This window comes from Silene latifolia, chromosome 7 (genome assembly GCF_048544455.1).
Source record: "Silene latifolia isolate original U9 population chromosome 7, ASM4854445v1, whole genome shotgun sequence".
Classification (NCBI taxonomy): domain Eukaryota; kingdom Viridiplantae; phylum Streptophyta; class Magnoliopsida; order Caryophyllales; family Caryophyllaceae; genus Silene; species Silene latifolia.
Window position 1 is genome coordinate 122,111,060 of NC_133532.1, and position 18,549 is coordinate 122,129,608.

The following is an 18,549-nucleotide window of genomic DNA, read 5'->3' on the forward strand; positions in this document are numbered from 1 at the left end:
CTCAAAATAGATTTAGATAACATTTGAGTCATACTCCATCTGTCTCGGTCAATTGCTATCTATTTCCTTTTTTGTTGTATTACTAAAAATAGATTTAGATAACATTTGAGTCATACTCCATCTGTCTCGGTCAATTGTTATCTATTTCCTTTTTTCTTGTATTACTGAAAATAGATTTAGATAATAGTTGATTGATACTCCATCCGTCTCGGTCAATTGTTATCTATTTCCTTTTTTCTTCTATTACTCAAAATAGATTTAGATAACATTTGAGTCATACTCCATCTGTCTCGGTCAATTGTTATCTATTTCCTTTCTTTATTAGGATTAAACTTATGTTTTCTTGAAGTCATTTAAAATTGAGAAGGATTTACGTTAATTTGTTTACAAATTAATTGTTAATTCGTTTACTACTCATGGCATGTTTTATTTTGTTACAAAATAAATTATTGATGAACAAAATTAGTTATACTAAAATATTAAACCTACTACCAAAAACGTACGCATAAAACTAGGTTAATAAACACATTACCTCGTAAATAGATGACATAATAAAGATTACATAGGGAACTTAAGAAACACAATTTACTTGCAGCTTAAAAAAAGAACAATATCATCATGAAATAACATTGGAATATTAAAGAAATGTCAGAACTCAATGGCCTTTTAGATTAAAATATAAATTTATGAAAATCGAATTTAAGGAAGGTTATTTATATGTATATATTGTATATCTTATACTCCAAAAAAAAGATAGTGGTTAATTTTCTTTAAATTGTATCAAATATTTTAGATTTAATGTTATATGTTACTTTTAATTTACTATATTGGCCTTTAGTTTTTTGGAGGGAAAGTTTACTACATTAAGTGTAATTTTGGAGGGAAATTTTACTACATTAGGGTAATTATGGAGGGAAAGCTTACACTATAAAATAATCACCTCCCTCAATTTTTCATACACACAACTTAACACTCTAGTAAAAGAAAAATCCTTTTATTACTCTATACAAAACAATGTCGATGGAAAGAAAGGCCCACATGGCTGATCTTCTTTCTTTACGGATGTTCATGAGGGAAATGCTCAAGGAATGCGGAAAAATTGCAAGATCAACGCAATTTCTAGAATCCCTAGAACTCCAAATCGCTTACTAGATAACATGTACGAGGAGGAGTTTAACCTAATGTTCGAGTCAAAGCTGAGAAGAGATCAGCTGTACACGAGGGAAATAAACGGGGTCGTTGATGTTGCAAGGCCAAGTGATGAAGATGTCATTCTCTACCCGGTCAAGAATGATATTGTTGAGACACCAACTGCTAGAAGGAGCAACCGTGTAAGGTTAGCAACCCCAACAGTTAACACGCCGTCACCAAGGCCAAATGTTCTTACGAGAGGAATGAAAAGGAAATATGGATCTGAAAATATAATTGTTAGAAGACTACACTTCTAACAAGCTTTAATCTAAGGATTAATATTAATTTAGTTATGAGGGGAGAGAGGGGGGTTCGGGGTTAGCGTATCTTTCGCAATTCTTTGTACTTCTATTTTGCATGCATAACTTTCATTAATGGAGTTTATTTTCATATCAAGTGGATTAATTGTCTAAATCGTTATATTTACGTTTTAAATTAAGTTAATTTCACAAACCAATATATTTGTAGAAGTTTACGTCTTAGAGGTATAATCAACAAAATTTAAGCATCGGTAGGGTTTATTATAAATTCATTTCAAATATATTTTTATTGTAGAAGTTTACGTTTTACATGTATCTACATTTAAAAACCATTAGATATTAGAATTCACTAGTTCCTACTATTTTGCATTAAACATACTCTGATTCAATTCCATCAAATATTAACAACGTTACAAACTCAATATTACATAAACAACATTATTACGGACTTAATAGATTACTTCATGGACAATATAATTTTCCATCATATACGCCGTAGAAGACTTATAATAACTAAATTGAAGACTTATAATAACTTAATTATGAAATCCCAAAATATTACAGACTTAATAGATAACTTCATGGACAATATAATTTTCCATCATATACGCCGTAGAAGTCCAATTCTTCTCTAGTCTTTTCCTCCATCTCCTCCATTAGCCACGCGGACCGAAACCACCACTGATGCCATGCTCTGGTTGTTTTGCTCACGACAATTGCATTCCATCCGCACCGGGGTAATATATACCCCACCATCAAATCCTCAGAAGAACCAACTTGGTAAGCAGATGACCTCTTATCCGTACCGTCGAGACTAATTTGTTGTGGGGGATTTCTAATGAAATCCAAATAATCTTTCTCAAGCCGTTGACGTTGTTCCACTTTTCTCTTTTTCACTTCTAAATACCATGGTTCTTGTCTTATGGCCTTTTCTCTCCTTTTATCTTCTTCAAACTTCTCACGGAGGCATCGTTTATCCGCCATGTTTTAAGTTAACTTGTGGGATTTTTTTTTTAAAATTAAAAATCAATTTAATATGATTAATGAGTAAAATGGGAAATGTGGACCATTGGTGGAAATTGTAAACCAATGAGCCTATTAATAGGGACGGCGCGTGTAAGAACTTGTCAGAAATTATCTTTTTATTGACCAATGACGGTTGACGTGTACGGGGAAGTGGGATTAATATGAACCGTTTGTTTAAATACTTTATAATTTTTAATTATAATAAATCAATACTGTTATAAGAAAAGACGTTTTGGGACTAAAATATCACATTTGATATGGATAATTGTGCAAGACAGAGTATTTATGAAGATGTCTGTTGATTACTCAAAATTTTTTTTAATTATAATTAATTACAACCTGTTAATAGAGAAACCTTTCTGCAACTAAAAAATAAAGTTTATATGAAGATGTCTGTTCATTACTCAGTGTCTTTTTCAATTGGTCCATTGATATTTTTTTAGTTATTTATTTTTTTGATTAAAAAAAATATCATGAAATTTTAAAATTATCATCTAAACGATATTGAAATATTTGAAGCTTGATGACTTGTTTTGATTATTTCTTCAATTTTTAAAAAAATTAAAAAATTGTACTTCTGAACTTAAGTCAAATTTATATAATTCGATAATGGATCAGAAAATAGAACGATATTCATATTGCATAAACGATAATGTGAACAATACATCATGAATTGAAATTCAAACATCGAAACGATAATGGAACACAAATTAAAACGATATTTGAAATTGCATAAACGATAATGTCAACAATACATAATGATTTTCAAATACAAAAGAAGACAATAAAACCATCATATTGTTTCGAGATAAGGGACTTCTACATCAACCCAGAAAATCTGCAAAACAAATTAACAACAACAGATAAGAAAGAGATATTAGATAGGTTCCCATAATATGCATGTCCTCCAACTTAATTAAATTATTAATCAAAATAACTTAGTAATTGTACTCTCTCTCCGATGAAGATGGAAGCTTCTTTTCTTTGTTTTCTCCGTTCATATAATGACAGAGGCGATATCTCTTAACATCTAAATCACCTCGACTAACGACTTGCGTTCTAGCCGGAGTTTATATGTCAAACTTTGATCATAAACTCTGTCAAGCCTAGGACCATTTGTTCCAATGAGGAACCATTTTGCCCAGGATTTGCAAACCTCGGCCATATTCTTCTTATCTCCCAATGCTAACTTATTAAAGATTCCATCTCTCACAATCTCTTCCAGATTGAGAATTATGTTACGACTTTGATTTCTCCTTACACCATCTTCTTCAAGTGTGTGGGTACGTTTAAAGAGCCATTCCATTGCATTTTTTTGGTCCTCTACGTGATTTTCCTTAAAGGACTTCCTATCTTCATCCATTATGTCTATCTGGATTACTGGACATTCGTCACTGTCGACATTGAACATCATCTTCGGAAGGTAGCTGATAATATATTTAATTTGGATTTAAATATTGGGGTAGATATGAGGGGTTGATAATAAAGTGTATGTTATGTAACTATTTAATAGGGAAGGCAACTAGGTTACATTATATAGAACTATTAAATAGTTCTGACGATAAATAGGTCATTTACTACGGTTTCTAGGGTTTATATGGTTTAATGGTTAATATAAGTAATTTTAATTATATTAAAATAAATTATACTAAATAATGATTTATAAGTAAGCTCAATCTAATTTGAGAATTGTAACATCACATGTAGATGATTAATACAATGTAGATGATTAATACAATGTTGCCACCCTTGAGCCGGTTTCTTCGTTTAGTATGATTCCCGTGTAGGTAATCCCTACGCAGGTTGGTACAGGAGGTTGTCCAAAGTATTATATGTCACCCCCATAATCCATAATGCTTCATATTTGAGGATTGTAACATCACATGTAGGATGATTAACACAATACGGGTTGGTACCGGACGTTGTCCAAAGTAGTGTATATGTCACCCCCATAATCCATAATGCTTCATATTTGAGGATTGTAACATCACATGTAGGATGATTAACACAATACAGGTTGGTACCGGACGTTGTCCAAAGTAGTGTATATGTCACCCCCATAGTCCATAATGCTTCATATTTGAGGATTGTAACATCACATGTAGGATGATTAACACAATACAGGTTGGTACCGGACGTTATCCAGTAGTGTATATCAACCCCATACTCCATAATGTTTCTTCGTTTAATATGATTCCCGTGTAGGTAATCCTAAACCCTAATCCCTAAACCCTAAATCCTGAAACCCTAAACCATAAACCCTAAAACCCTAAACATAAACCCTAAATCCCTAAACCCTAAACCCTAAACCCTAAACCCTAAACCCTAAAACCCTAAACCCTAAACATTTTTTAAACAAAATTGGTACCGGAGAATGTCCAAAGTAATATGGTTAAACATTTTTTAATCAAATAAATATTTTAAACAAAATGTCGATGACAATAATGCCCCTCAATTTCACTAAATCCATCCTCCATAGTTGCAATATTTCAAGGGTATAATTGAAAAAATTTATTTAAAAATTAAAGGGAAAATAAATAGGGAAAACATTCATTCAGGCGCCGAAATGAAAAATCGAAAGAAGACACCCCCAAATCCAGAATTCAAAACCCTATTTCGCGAAAAATTAAAAAAATTAACTTCCCTCCAAGTCGAAAATAATGGATGTAGGCAGAGAATATTGGGGAAATGTTCTAGATTGTTGTCAAGATATCAATAAGGGAATAGACATGGGTGACAAAACAGTAGAAGACGAAGTAACATGTTCGACCAAAGCAGCTGAAGACGTCAACGATAACGTATTTCCATACTTTATTTACACTTTTTCATTTGTTAATTACTCAATATTTTAGATTTAATTGAACAACCGTATTCACCATGAAGCTTAACAACGAGGGAGAATCTGATGGCGAATATGAAGAGGATGAATCAAAATCCGGAGACGAAACTGAATCTGTATGTCTTTAAATTAATTTCATACTCATGTAAATCCTTGTGCTAATTAATTGCAGGAGATGTACTAAAATTAATCTCACTGGTTCTTTTGAAGGACACCCATTCGAAGGATAGAAGCATCGATAAACCCAGAAAGCGTGGAAGGCCAAGGAAGCTTCACAAATCATCTGGCCCCAGAAAGGTAATATTTAAATTTTAAAAACCCCTATTAGTACTCCCTATTAGTACTCCCTATTAATTCCAATTTGTTCGATAAAAACCCCAATTTTTTATCTTTAATTTCAGTATCCTCCAATGCGCCTTTATCCTCATAAAGTAATGGAGCTCATTGTCAACTTAAATAGTAATCAAATCCAGTGGGTAAAGCAGTCCATTTTTCAGACGATCCTTGACCTCAAAATAAACAAGTCGCTGACCGTTTTTCCTGGCATGGTTGAGTCGTAGGTGGAACCCTAGATCCTGTGAACTGAAAATTCGTGATGATTATATTGTTAAAGTTGATGAGGAAATGATTGGGTGGGTGCTTGGTTTACCATATGGTGATGACGCCTTCGACTTTGAAGAAACGTCTTCAAGGCGTCTAGAGTTTAAGGAATTGAAGAAACACTATGAATGTTATGGTGGTGTCCCCTACAACTTCATCTACAATGCATGTATATCTGAGGTCAAAAGTAGAGTACTTTTCTTGCGGCATTTCATTTTTATGTATTAGGTGTCCTTCTCGTACTACGAAGAGCAACTTTGCAAGTCCGGAGCGCTTTCTGAGCGGTTGTTTACGATTACGTTTCTGAAAGTTGGAAATGGAATTGGTCTAAGTTCATTTTACAGTGGATGGTGAAATATACTGGTGAAGGTACATGTGATGGTATTTCAGGCTGTGCATTAGTCTTGATGGTAAGTGATTCCTCATTATATGTGAATAGCTTCAGATATGGTTGTTAATTTTCCCTGAAAGTTGCACTCCATAACTGTGCATTGTCTCTGTCACGTGTTGTACTTGCAGATTATTTATCTTGATAGGTTGAACTTTGAGGGTAAGGGCCTTAGGTGGAAAGTTGATGAGCCAAGATTGGGTGCATGGCAACACTCTGATATTCAAAAGGCAATAGCTGCTGATAGGGTAGGTGATTCAGAGGATCATTTTGGAAGGTCTGATGTTGTTCGGAATGTCGTTTATGGCCAACCTTACCCAATAGGTCCACGCTACTGTAGACCAAAGTGGCTTGAAGGTAAAGGGTGCTCGGTGACTAAGGGAATGGGTGTTGATGTGGATTTGAAGAAGGTGAAGGTAAAGCCGACAACGGTAGGACGTAAGCGAGTTAAAAAGGTCACAGAAAAGGAAACAAATAACTGCAGTGTTGAAGATGTGGACCAAAAGACATTTATCAATGAAAGGGTTGACAAACTTCTACGCCGTATAGTTCTACATCCTGCCAAAGCTGCGTATGGGTTAGTGCATGGGAATTTTTAGGATTCTGTAGTTGCTTTCATAAAATAATACAGTTTGTGTACTTTGATATCGTCCATATTGTTATTTTTTAGGTGCAAAGACGACTCAATTTTCAATGACGGAGTAGTTGAATTGTCGGTCCGTCGTGTTCGTCAAGCTATTCTTGGAGAAGAACCAATTGGTGTAGAGGTTGTTGAAAAAGGTTTCCATCTAAATTACATTAACTAATTGTTTAATTTTTACTAAATCAGAATTTGATTAACTTTTTTACTAGGTAATGGAGGCTTTGGCAAGGGTAATCAATTATACTTTATTTATGGAAGATCCGATTGACACTCAACACTACATACTTTGTCCAAAACTTATGGTAAATTGTGAGACATATTCAACTAACTTTGTAATGTACAATCTTAGAACTACATGTTTCTTCAATTTATGTAGGGGAGATGCTTGATCTGGTTGTGAAGGGTAGAGGCATCATAAGTTCATGCCGAATATGGCCACCCTAGTAAAGAAAGATGTAAGTAAGGGGTTTAAACTGAGTGAGACAACCCATGTAAGTGCCTTTTCTTCATAAATTTGCATGCATGATGGTTTTATCTGTATTTATTTGTGCCTGAACCTTCCATGTTTATTGACTAGTTCCATGTACCTGTATTTGTTGATGGCCTCTGGATGTTGTATGTGGTGAACAAGTGTAAAAAGTCGAGACGCCTTTACAAGACAACCGATGATTCATTGACAACACGAATGTTCATGAAGTCGTGGTAAGCAAGCGTTATTAATGTCCTAATAACGTTTCGTATATGTTATGTACTACTAAAGCATAAATAGCACAACGCTAATAGATGGAATTTTCTATATGTTTTTTCAGAAAAGGACGTTGGAGAAAGCAACAAGTTTGGCCGGTGGGATTTCGCTCAAGTGCAGTAAATGGCAAATCGAAGGAGAAGAAAGGAGTGGCAATTGAGGGATTCAGAACTTACGTCATGCACCGTTTTCTTAAGTTACTATATCCATCTGATGGAAACTTGCGAACTTGAGAAAGACGGTAAAATGTGCCGTAAGTTAGCGTTAGGATTTATGTTGGGTCACCAAAATAACGGGAGCAGTTACATCATTAAGAAACTGATCGGGGAAGTCTATTAAGAAAATGACTTGTTTAATTTTATGTAAATTTGTTTGTATACACTTTAAATTAACGAATTGCATTTCCACGTGAAGACAACGTAGTAAACGGACCATTTCGCACACATCTTCAAATTAATTACCAGAGAATATGGAGTATGTACATTGAAGCTATACAATATACGTATTAAACGGACCGTACGGCGTATGTACATTGAACCTATACAATATACGTAAAACTGACCATTGAATATGGAGTATAAAAATGAAAAGACACCATCTCCATCTCCTATATATATATGTGTCCCCATAAATTTTTTTCTCTGTCAACCATTCCATCAACACAACCAAAAAACCCTAAAAAACCTAAATGGAAGTTGTTTACCCATACAAAAGAATGAGGTGGGAACCAAGGGTCTATACCCCAAATAAATATAAGGTCAAGGGATACAACAAGACATCACCGGCATTCGAGTTGGTTCGTGCGGGGACCTTATCATGTCCTACATCCCGCCAAGATGCGATACGGAAACTAGGCTGAATCTTCGCCTGGTTTGCAGAGCATGGGGCAGTTGGTACCATAACGAAGGTGGCCGTGATGAAACGAAGAAGTATAAAATGTCAATTAGTGGTGGTTGGCCACAACCACCATATTGTCCATGAAAATGGACAATATTCAATTAGGAAATGTCTTGTTTGTTTTTTATTTTATGGAATAATCAAAAAATATTAATATATAATGTTTATGTTTATCTAAGTAAGTTTCGTTCTTTTTAGATCATTTCACAGAAGTAAAAATATATTAATGTTATAATGTTTATGTTTATCTAAGTAGGTTTCGTTCGTTGTTAGATCATCATATTACATAATGCAATATTATAATATCCGTATCATAAAGCTATTAAAATAACGCAATATTGTTAAGATCTTATCTCTCTTTTTTTTTAAATTTTCTGCCACAGTATAATCCTATAATCATGTTCATATTGTACTGAATAAAAAAATAAAAAAAAAATACAAATCGTTTATTTTAATATCCCACAAAAAAGTGGCACCCATTCATTTCACTTCCCCATATAAACTGACTGAACAGAGAAGTTGAAGAGACATACCGTCTGATAACGTCTACATCACGCCTACTTCTTCATCATTATCAACAAGGTAGGTTTGATCTCACATTTAAACTTAAATATGTTTATTAATAATTTAACAAGTATGTATGTTACCGTATATGTTAAAGAATTATTGTTCTTCATAAGTAGAAGATGAAGTACTTGATGGAATATTGTTCTTTGTATACAAATTTTGCCCTAAATTTATACTCTGTACAAGTTTAAATGATTATTTTGCTTAGTCACCCAAGATGCATGCTTGTTCTTCATATATTGATGTCTTGATGATTCTGATTATAAGATATGTAATCCCCAAATATGCATGTTCTACATATATTGAGGTTTAGGTTTAAAGGATTGATGATTGTGAGTTTTGAGTAACATAATGTATCTCGTTAATCTTTATGCATGTTTGATCTTCCTGGAATCTTTCGAAGAAATTATGGATATGAACAAAAAAGCGGAAGTGCGACCCTTTCTGGTGGAAGTTTCAACATCCAAATAAAAGACAAGCGGTTTCAAATCCGGATTGTCCTTGGGAGGCAGAAATAACAAAACTAGAGGAAGAAAGATTTCTTAGAAGGGCTAGGAATGTTCCATATTCAGTTGCGTATCCAAAAGGAAAGGTCATCCTCAAAGGGACAGATGAGAGATCATCCGCTTACGAAGTGGGTTCTAATGAGGACTTGATGGTGGGTTATATAATACCCAGGTGTGGCTGGTGGAAACGTTACGTGAGCAAGGCAACAAGGGGATGGTATACCTGGTGGTTCCACTCGGGCCCGACCATTGAACGTATTGAAGAGCAATCACAGACGAGAACCTCTTCTACGACGAAGATTATAAGAGGCGATATTGTCCATGACTTTATTTACTTTTAAGTTGATCTATTAGGGCTCTATGTTTAAATTGGTATGTAATTTTGTAATTATAAACTCATGGTTTCTGGAATTAAACTTATGGTATGTGAAATTAAACTTGGTCAATATAATTAGACTTCATTAAGTAGATGATTGTCTTCATTATGCAAAATGCAATTTCATTCATATGCAATTTACATGACAAACATACTAACGGTAAAATTCGTAAGATGACTCATACATCGATCGATTAACATCTCCTTCCATCGCATGCAAAGGAGGAGTAGGGCGTGATGCACCAAATGTGCTTCTGCTAGGGGTAGAATAAGGTGAGGGTAATTGCGATGCACCAAATACGCTCCTTGTAGGAGTTGATTGCGACATATCAAACCTGCTCCGCGTAGGGGTACATTGTGACGCACCAAAAAGGCTCCGCGTAGGGGTACATTGCGACGCACCAAACTGGCTCCTCGTAGGGGTACATTGCGACGCACCAAACTGTCTTGTAGGAGTAGATTGCGATGCACCAAACTCGCTACATGCAGTATTTAAATGATTGCTCTCATTAGCGGTGAATGGGTTTGGAACATTAGTTTTTTTCTGCAATTAAAAAAATTATGACGTTATTTAGAGGGTTATGCAAAAAAGCCGAGTAAAGAATTTAGTACAACAATGAATAACAATTACTATATTACTCACCTTCTTATTCTTTTTAGCATCGGGAGTTCTCTTGCCTTTTGGTACCCTCCCAGATCTTCTTCTCACAACGGGATCCTGCGACCACCTTCCCTCTCTCTTGCCTTCCTCTTCATATATCTAATATTGCATTCCTTAGGCTGTAGCCTTCTATGACCCCATACCCTAGAAGAAACACCGCCGGGGGACATAGGCGTCTATAGTTTCAACACCAACAATCCCCTCCAACTCCTTAATTAATTCAGAAGTCAATCTATCATATGTTGCATAAGTTTCATCGTCTCGAAGCGCTAGTGTGGAAATGTAATGGTTCCTTATAGTTACCTCCAACGACTTCTTCGCACGAGCTGAGGCTTCCGGATTATAGTACCCAGTTTTGATTGTCTCGTATTCTCTAACCAAGTCCTTTCGCCATCGATCAAGTATATACTTCTCCGGGATCACCTTCACATCTTCGATAACCATGCATCTAATAATATGTCGACACAGTATACCCTTGAACTCAAATAACTTACATGAGCACTTGAGCAGTCCCACACTTCTGTCAATATCAACCCAGTATTTCTTACACTTACCAAATGGCGCCACTTTTTTATCTTCAACGTTAAATGTCACACTATGCCCAAGTCTTCTCGGCGGATCAGCGTTCGTATAAATTAACCCAATTACCTCGTCACGTACCAACTTATATATCTTCTTAGTATACAATTTATGGAAAACCTGCTCAACAAGTAAGTTGCACTCAATCTTATACGGTTTCTCTGTGCAATCGTGATTGTTCGCGGTCTCCTCCTCCACTTTCAATTTCAAGGCTTCCTCAATTTTCTGGGCAAACTGACTTAAAGTAGTCCTCCCATTGACATAAGTTTTGGAAAACCGGTTTTGTTGCTCACTCCTCTGCGTCGACGACATCCCAGCACAAAATATCCCACGCTAATATGCGGGGACCCAACTCTCCCTGATCAAATACGACTCCGTCACCCACGAACATTTTTCAATACCATATTTACGAACCATTTCCTTCCATGCTATCTCAAAATCATGCACCTCCAAACTGTCGTGAATCGCTAAATTAAGGTCACTTGAGATATCGTTCCAAAGTGGATGTTTTCCCGTTTTTTACCAAAGATTTTTCAATATGTGCCAAAGGCGAGAGCACGTGGTGAGTGTTTGGGAAGATTTTTTTAATTGCATTACCAATTGCTCTTTCCTGGTCTGTCAATATAACTGATGGAGCTTTACCCATGCATTCTAAAAACTTGGCAAAAACCCACTCAAAACTTTCTTCATAATCACGCGTAACCAAAGCACAAGCAAAAGCAATTGAATTCCCATGTTGATTCACCCCTATGAAAGGGGAAAAAGGCATGCGATACCTGTAACACCATGATTTACTCTATCAGATTAATGATATACTACAAAACTTATACTTACAGAACCAAACAAATAAAATCAGTAATCAGAATAATTTCTATAGTACAATTAAATTGCTAATTTTAATTTAAATTTTATGAATTCTTGAAGCACGATACTCTTACATAACAAAACAAACAAATACGATTAATCAAAATAACATTTTAACACAGATAAATTGAGATATAACGCCTTACATATTCGTCAAGAAAGTTGTATCGTACGACACAACGTCTCCGTACGATTTAAACATAGCTCGGCAGCGTGAATCACACCAAAATACATTCATTGGAGCCCCAAAATCATCGAGCTCAATTGCATAGAAATAATTAGGATCCTCCTCTTTCATCTTCTCAAAATATGCCTTCAATTCTTTAGCATCGCCATCTATGACGCTACGTCTTCGTTCTTTATTGATGGCGTTTCGACTATCACTAAACTTAAAGCCAAGGTTCTCATGACCTCCCCCCTCCAAGACCAACGACTTGTAATTATTTAATATTGAAATACCAGCAGCATCATTGATCATCATCCTCTTTTTGAAGTAGTCATTTATATGTCTAAACCCAACAAATAACCGGCTTTTCTTAGGATCCATCTCATGGTTGTGCTCTAAATGGCATTGCGTTATCTTCACTACGTCTTCATCGTCGAAATAACGGGACTCAATGTAAACATTGCAGGCATCCTTGGTTTTAGCAGCATGACCACAACAAAGCCTTAATCTTTCATACATATGATACCGCGGTTCATTCTTAAAGGAACCTTTTTTTGAAACACCGTCTTCCTTGTACTTTTTAAAGAGTTTATTACTGCGAATGTACCATGAAAACCCCTTCTTATATGCGTATGAATGGGCGAAAGCTGCGAGTTCTTCAGATGACTTGTAAGCCAAACCTACAACAGGTTCAACAATGTTGTCGTTGTCGTGAGATAACGACGGTGTCATCATCATCCACAGGACCGTCGCCATACAACTCGACATACTCTTTCATTAAATCAACATCGCCATTACATTCTCGCTTCACCGTTGCCTTTTGTTTCTAACGCTTTCGTGAACATTCACCTTCTTCATACAAGTTATTGAGATCAAAATCAAGAGCCATTTAATCAAATCCTAAACGAGTATTTATTTTTTGGTGTAGATGTTCAACGAGTATTAAAAAATAAGGTTTCCAAAATTTTAATCACTGTATTTTTTTTGTTCTAGTATAAGTTACTGTATTTAAGTAATGAAAATAATAAGAGAGATAAAGTGTCAATTAAAAAAAAATAAGTGTTGTTAATTATAAAGATTAGATTAAAAATAAGTGTTGTTAATTATAAAGATTAGATTAAAAATAAGTGTTGTTAATTATAAAGATTAGATTAAAATAAGTGTTGTTAATTATGGAGATTAGATTAAAATAAGTGTTAATTAATCTTGGGGTTATTCCCAATACTAATCCCGCCCAAACCCAAATAATCCCTCCCATTTTTCCCTCCAACTTTCCCTCCAAACAAAAAAAGAATCTTTGACTCACCTTTACACGTGGCGAGCGCTGATTGGCCCGTGTACCAAAGCCTTGTACACGCCGTGTACTCCTAACATCTTTGCTTTATTCATTCTTTAACTCTCTCATTAATTCTTGTGCCCCAAAACAAAGGGAAGAAAACACTGAATTGGAGGGAGTATATGCTAGTGTTTCATACTCCCTCCCTTCAACTCCACTTTGCATGTTTCTCTTTTGCACACTATTCACAAACGAACATTCAACTTCAATTTTCTCTCGATGCATAAGTTAAAATATATTCATGTGAGATCTTATTTGATTCGTCTTTAAGTGTACATTAAAAATATCCAACTTTTATAATTTTTGCAAATACGTAACTAAAGATATTTACCGCGCAAAAGTCGCGTTGGCAAACGTGTTAAAGCAAACATGTAAAGTGGAGTTGAATGAAGGGAGTATTGATCATTGAGCAGAGATTTGACTGCAGTATCTTATAAACAAAGGATTAATCCTTTTATTATTTGTTTAATTTAGAATAAATTATCCATTACACCCACGCTTAATCCACTTTTTTAAACTTACTCTCACGTCAATTTTTTTTTTTTTTTAAAGTACACCCAAATTAATAGCTTGGGTTATAATTTGCTCCGAATGCCATTTTCAGGTAAAAAAAAAATAATAAAGTAACAATTTTGCCCCTGCATCTATTCTCTTCTTTATGCTTCCCTCTCATCTTCTCAATAACCACCATCACTTCGTTGCTCCCTCTACATCACCATGGTGGAACCTCCAATTAGCAGTTGACATGGCTCGCACACCACCTGCACTTAACCAAGCGAGCTCGGAATAAAACCCGAGTTTAATTCGGTCTAGAACTGAACCATCAACACCAGCAACACCAAGCACGACCTTTCACCATCTCCTGCCACCACAAGCCCAATTCACCATTGCAACTTGAGCCCACTTCAAACACTGTTTGACCACCACATCGCTACCACAAGAGCAGCCTCAACCTTTCGGGTCTAATTCCGTCGATACATTGCTCACATAAATCTTTCTCTGTGTATACTTTCTCTAGTTCGAATTGATTGCTAATTGATTGCTCACATAAAGTACTCGAATTGATTGCTCACATCGGATTGAGTCAGGTCATGGGCCGGGTTGGAAAAATAAGACTTCTATCGGTTATTGGTTCAACCTTAGGTCAGTTTCAGTTCACCCAATTATCAGGTTCTATCGGGTCGGGTCGAGTAAGCTTTTACCAGCTCTTGCTCTTACCATTGCACTAGTATAATTACATTGCATATTATGGAACTAACCGATACATATAGCTGAACTTTTGGGTCACGTAATGGAACATGCCTTCTCTTGCCCTCACCTAAATCCGCCCATACTCGTACGTACTAACAAAATACGGAGTATAAAAGAACAAAAGTTAGCTCAAGTGATAATAGCTCTCTTACTCCAATCCGTGATTTTAGGGGTTAGATTTTAACCCGTAACATAATACGCTCATTTAAAACAAAAAAAAAAAAAAAAAAAAAAAAAACAAAATATGGAGCATATAAAATACAGTAATAAACAATGTGGGTATTTACTAACCTTCTCACAGCTTCGGTAAGAAATCGTTTGTCTTCGATAGTACCAAAAGAATCATAAATGTCATCAAGAATTTCCTGAACCATGAACATTCTTGTGAATATTTTACGGGCTAGTGAATATTGAGGTTCATAATAACATCCCAATGCCCAAAAGTAACCTTCTACCGATCTGTCTCTTGTAAATGGCAGCTTTGCATGCAGTTCTCTCCACCACCTAGTTATTAGTTTTACCATGTCAACACAATTACTGGCCAAAATTATTGGAAATAGTACTCCCTCCGTTCCAGTCATATGTTTACACTTTCTTTATTTCCCCCTCACAAAATAAAGGAAGTGTAAACATATCACTGGAACAGAGGGAGTAAGAGATTAAGAGTTGGAAGGCGATATTATGCCATGAATTATCATACTTTGTATATACTATAATATATCACCTAAGACAGTCATAGTTTAACTTTCAATTTGACTTTAAAGCTACCCGTCTATTGTAGATGGGTTATAATACATCACCTTAGAGAAATGGAATTACAATCTTACGGGTTTTGCTCTTTATTTAATACGATAACTAGTGTAGACCCCCGTGCTACAACACGGTATTTTTTAGTTTTGTTTTATAAAGAGACATTCTCATTAAACTAATTGCATAAATTAACTGTACCTTTAATGTTATAATGTACTAATATAATCTTAGTAAGAGGTAGAAAATGAAAGTTTATTTATTTTGTCTTACCATTTTTGTATTACTTTACTATAAAAACTAACTTTGTAATGCTATATCATTTCATAAAACTAATTTATGACATTAAATTATAATTAAATTATGTAAAAATGTAATCTAATTAAAACGCATATAAACCTTATAAAAAAAACAGGTAAAAACAGTATACCACGCACTTAAAAAGACGATTTACGAATAAGTAGACTAATATGTTTTTTTTAATTAAAAAAATACATTAGAATTGTTACGTCCTTTAAAATATACATCATATTTAGAGTGTAACTGATGAAGGATAATATAAGAAACAGATTTACGTAATTTTAAGGTGTAAGTGATGAAAATAATTATATTAAAAATCAGATTGCATAAGAAGTAGGTTGGTTTGCGTAATTTTAGAGTGTAACTGATAAAGAATAATATTTATGAAAATGAAAATGATTGCATAATAAATTATGGATTTTAATGAAAAGGTCATAAATATGAATTTTAATTAAAAGATTAGAGTTTACTTATAAGAATATATTAATTGAAAAGATAATAATGTAATGAAAAAAAAAATTATTTATTACCTTATTTAGCTAGATGCTTTTTTGAGGGAAAACTAAGAGAATTTTTATTCTCTTAGTAGTAGGGGATAATAACTATTGGTTGGCCATATATTATTGAAATGAGGTAACGTGATCGGAGCCTTTGTCATTTTAAAAATATTCACAAATTATTGTATAAAAGATCGTTGTATGCCATAACCACTTAGAAAGGGATCATTTTATGCTAAAAAATAGCCACTTTTTATTATTATAAAATGAGTACTTTTTAAAAGTGATAACTTTTTAACATAAAATATTCACGTTATATATTTATATATCATACGAAGTAGTTTTTATAAACAATTAAAGAAATGAAAATAACGATACAGGATAGTAGTAACAAGGTGTTATTGGTACAAAACTCGGTATGACCCTCCCAGAGTCCCACATGGAGATGACAACGGATCCTGAACCCTATCCAGATCCGCGGATCCGAACCCTAATAGGTAGGATATGGATCCTAATTTATCGGATCACATGGATATGGGTTGGATATGGAAACTTACTATGGATCTGAAAAATTAGGATCCGTCGGATATGGATCCAACGTTGGTGCGGCGGATATGGATATGGATTCTATCGGACCCTGCCCAGACCCGGTCCATTGTCATCCCTACTAACATTACACAAACACAGTATACAAGTTGTAAGTTGGAGATGGCAACAAATCCTGGACCCTATCCAGATCCGCGGATCCGGACCTGGATCCGGACCTGATGGGTAGGATATGGATCCTAATTTTTTGGACCCCGTGGATATGAGTTGGATATGGATCCACTTATTTGAAAATGGATCTGGATATGAATTTGGAAAATTTAGATCCACCGGAAATGAGTCGGATATGAATCCAATGTTGGTGTGGCGAATATGGATCTGGATCCATTGTCATCCCTAGTCCCACATGCTCTTATGCATATAGGGTTTATCACTTTAATAAATCCTACATCTTGCAGAAAAATTCTAAGGTGCTCCAGATATACATGAATTTCGTACACCGTAGCCAATGAGATGCTTTAGTTTTTATTTTATTAAGATTATATATAATTTATTATTTATGGAGAAGTTAGTCAATTCTTATATTCTTGATTGGTTTGGTGTCCGGCCCTACTGGAGCTACCTTTATTTATCGTGAATTTTTATTTTCTAGAAAAAAACTATGTTAGACTAGCTTAATTAATACTCTTATACTTCCTTTTAGTCACTCATTTCTTCCCCATTTTATTTTGTACAAGAAATAAGGATGATTTTGGACCACACAAAACAATCTAGCCCACATATAATTAAATTTAGACCACACAAAAGCTTCCAAAAAAGGAAAGAGGGAAAAAATCCGACTAGCATGAATAAGGAAAGAGGGAAGAAATGAACGACTAAGAGGGAGCATCTTTACCATTTATACTGAAATTTAGAATATTAAAAAAATTAACATTTATTAAAAAATTAATATTACTATTTCACGACATCTCATGTTACTATTATTACATTGACGACACCTCCGGTTATTGTTGTTCTTTGACTATTCACACTATTTTTACGGTTATATCAATTCGCGTTAATTTTATCAAACTCATATTTAAATAAATAATTTTCTTTTCTTAAAGCGAATTATTAGCTAGTTTTTCATATTTTATCTGTTGTTCCTACTGTTACTTACATTACATTTGTTGTGATTACTGTTACTTTTACTACTCCCACTGTCATTATCGTTTCTTTCACTGCATTTAATAATGTTAATTTTACTACTCCCGTTGTTGTTACTATTACTTCCACTACTCCCACAATTATTTTTGTTACTTTTATTACTCATATGATTTATTACTATCATATTTGTTACATCTAGTGTTACTGCAATTATTTTATCAAATTTAATTTTTAAATTAGTTGATTATTATTATCTAATTTTATGGAATATACAGATTATGTAATATTGTATTTTTTTGAAACAATCCTAATTTATTTCCTTTTACCTAGTTTCAAACATAACCTACTTATATTATATTTTTTTTTTTTTTTTTGCAAGAAAATTAAACTCATTTTATTCATCCAAATGGGAAGGAAA

At 34.4% G+C, this 18,549-nt stretch overlaps 1 protein-coding gene across 1 annotated transcript; it reads right to left on the reverse strand.

Annotated features, from left to right (window-relative positions):
• Nucleotides 1-10,843: 10,843 nt before the first annotated feature.
• Nucleotides 10,844-11,590, reverse strand: LOC141590674 (protein FAR1-RELATED SEQUENCE 5-like). Its single transcript, XM_074411243.1, has one exon. The coding sequence runs from the start codon at nucleotides 11,588-11,590 to the stop codon at nucleotides 10,844-10,846; it is 747 nt and encodes a 248-aa protein (XP_074267344.1).
• Nucleotides 11,591-18,549: the final 6,959 nt, after the last annotated feature.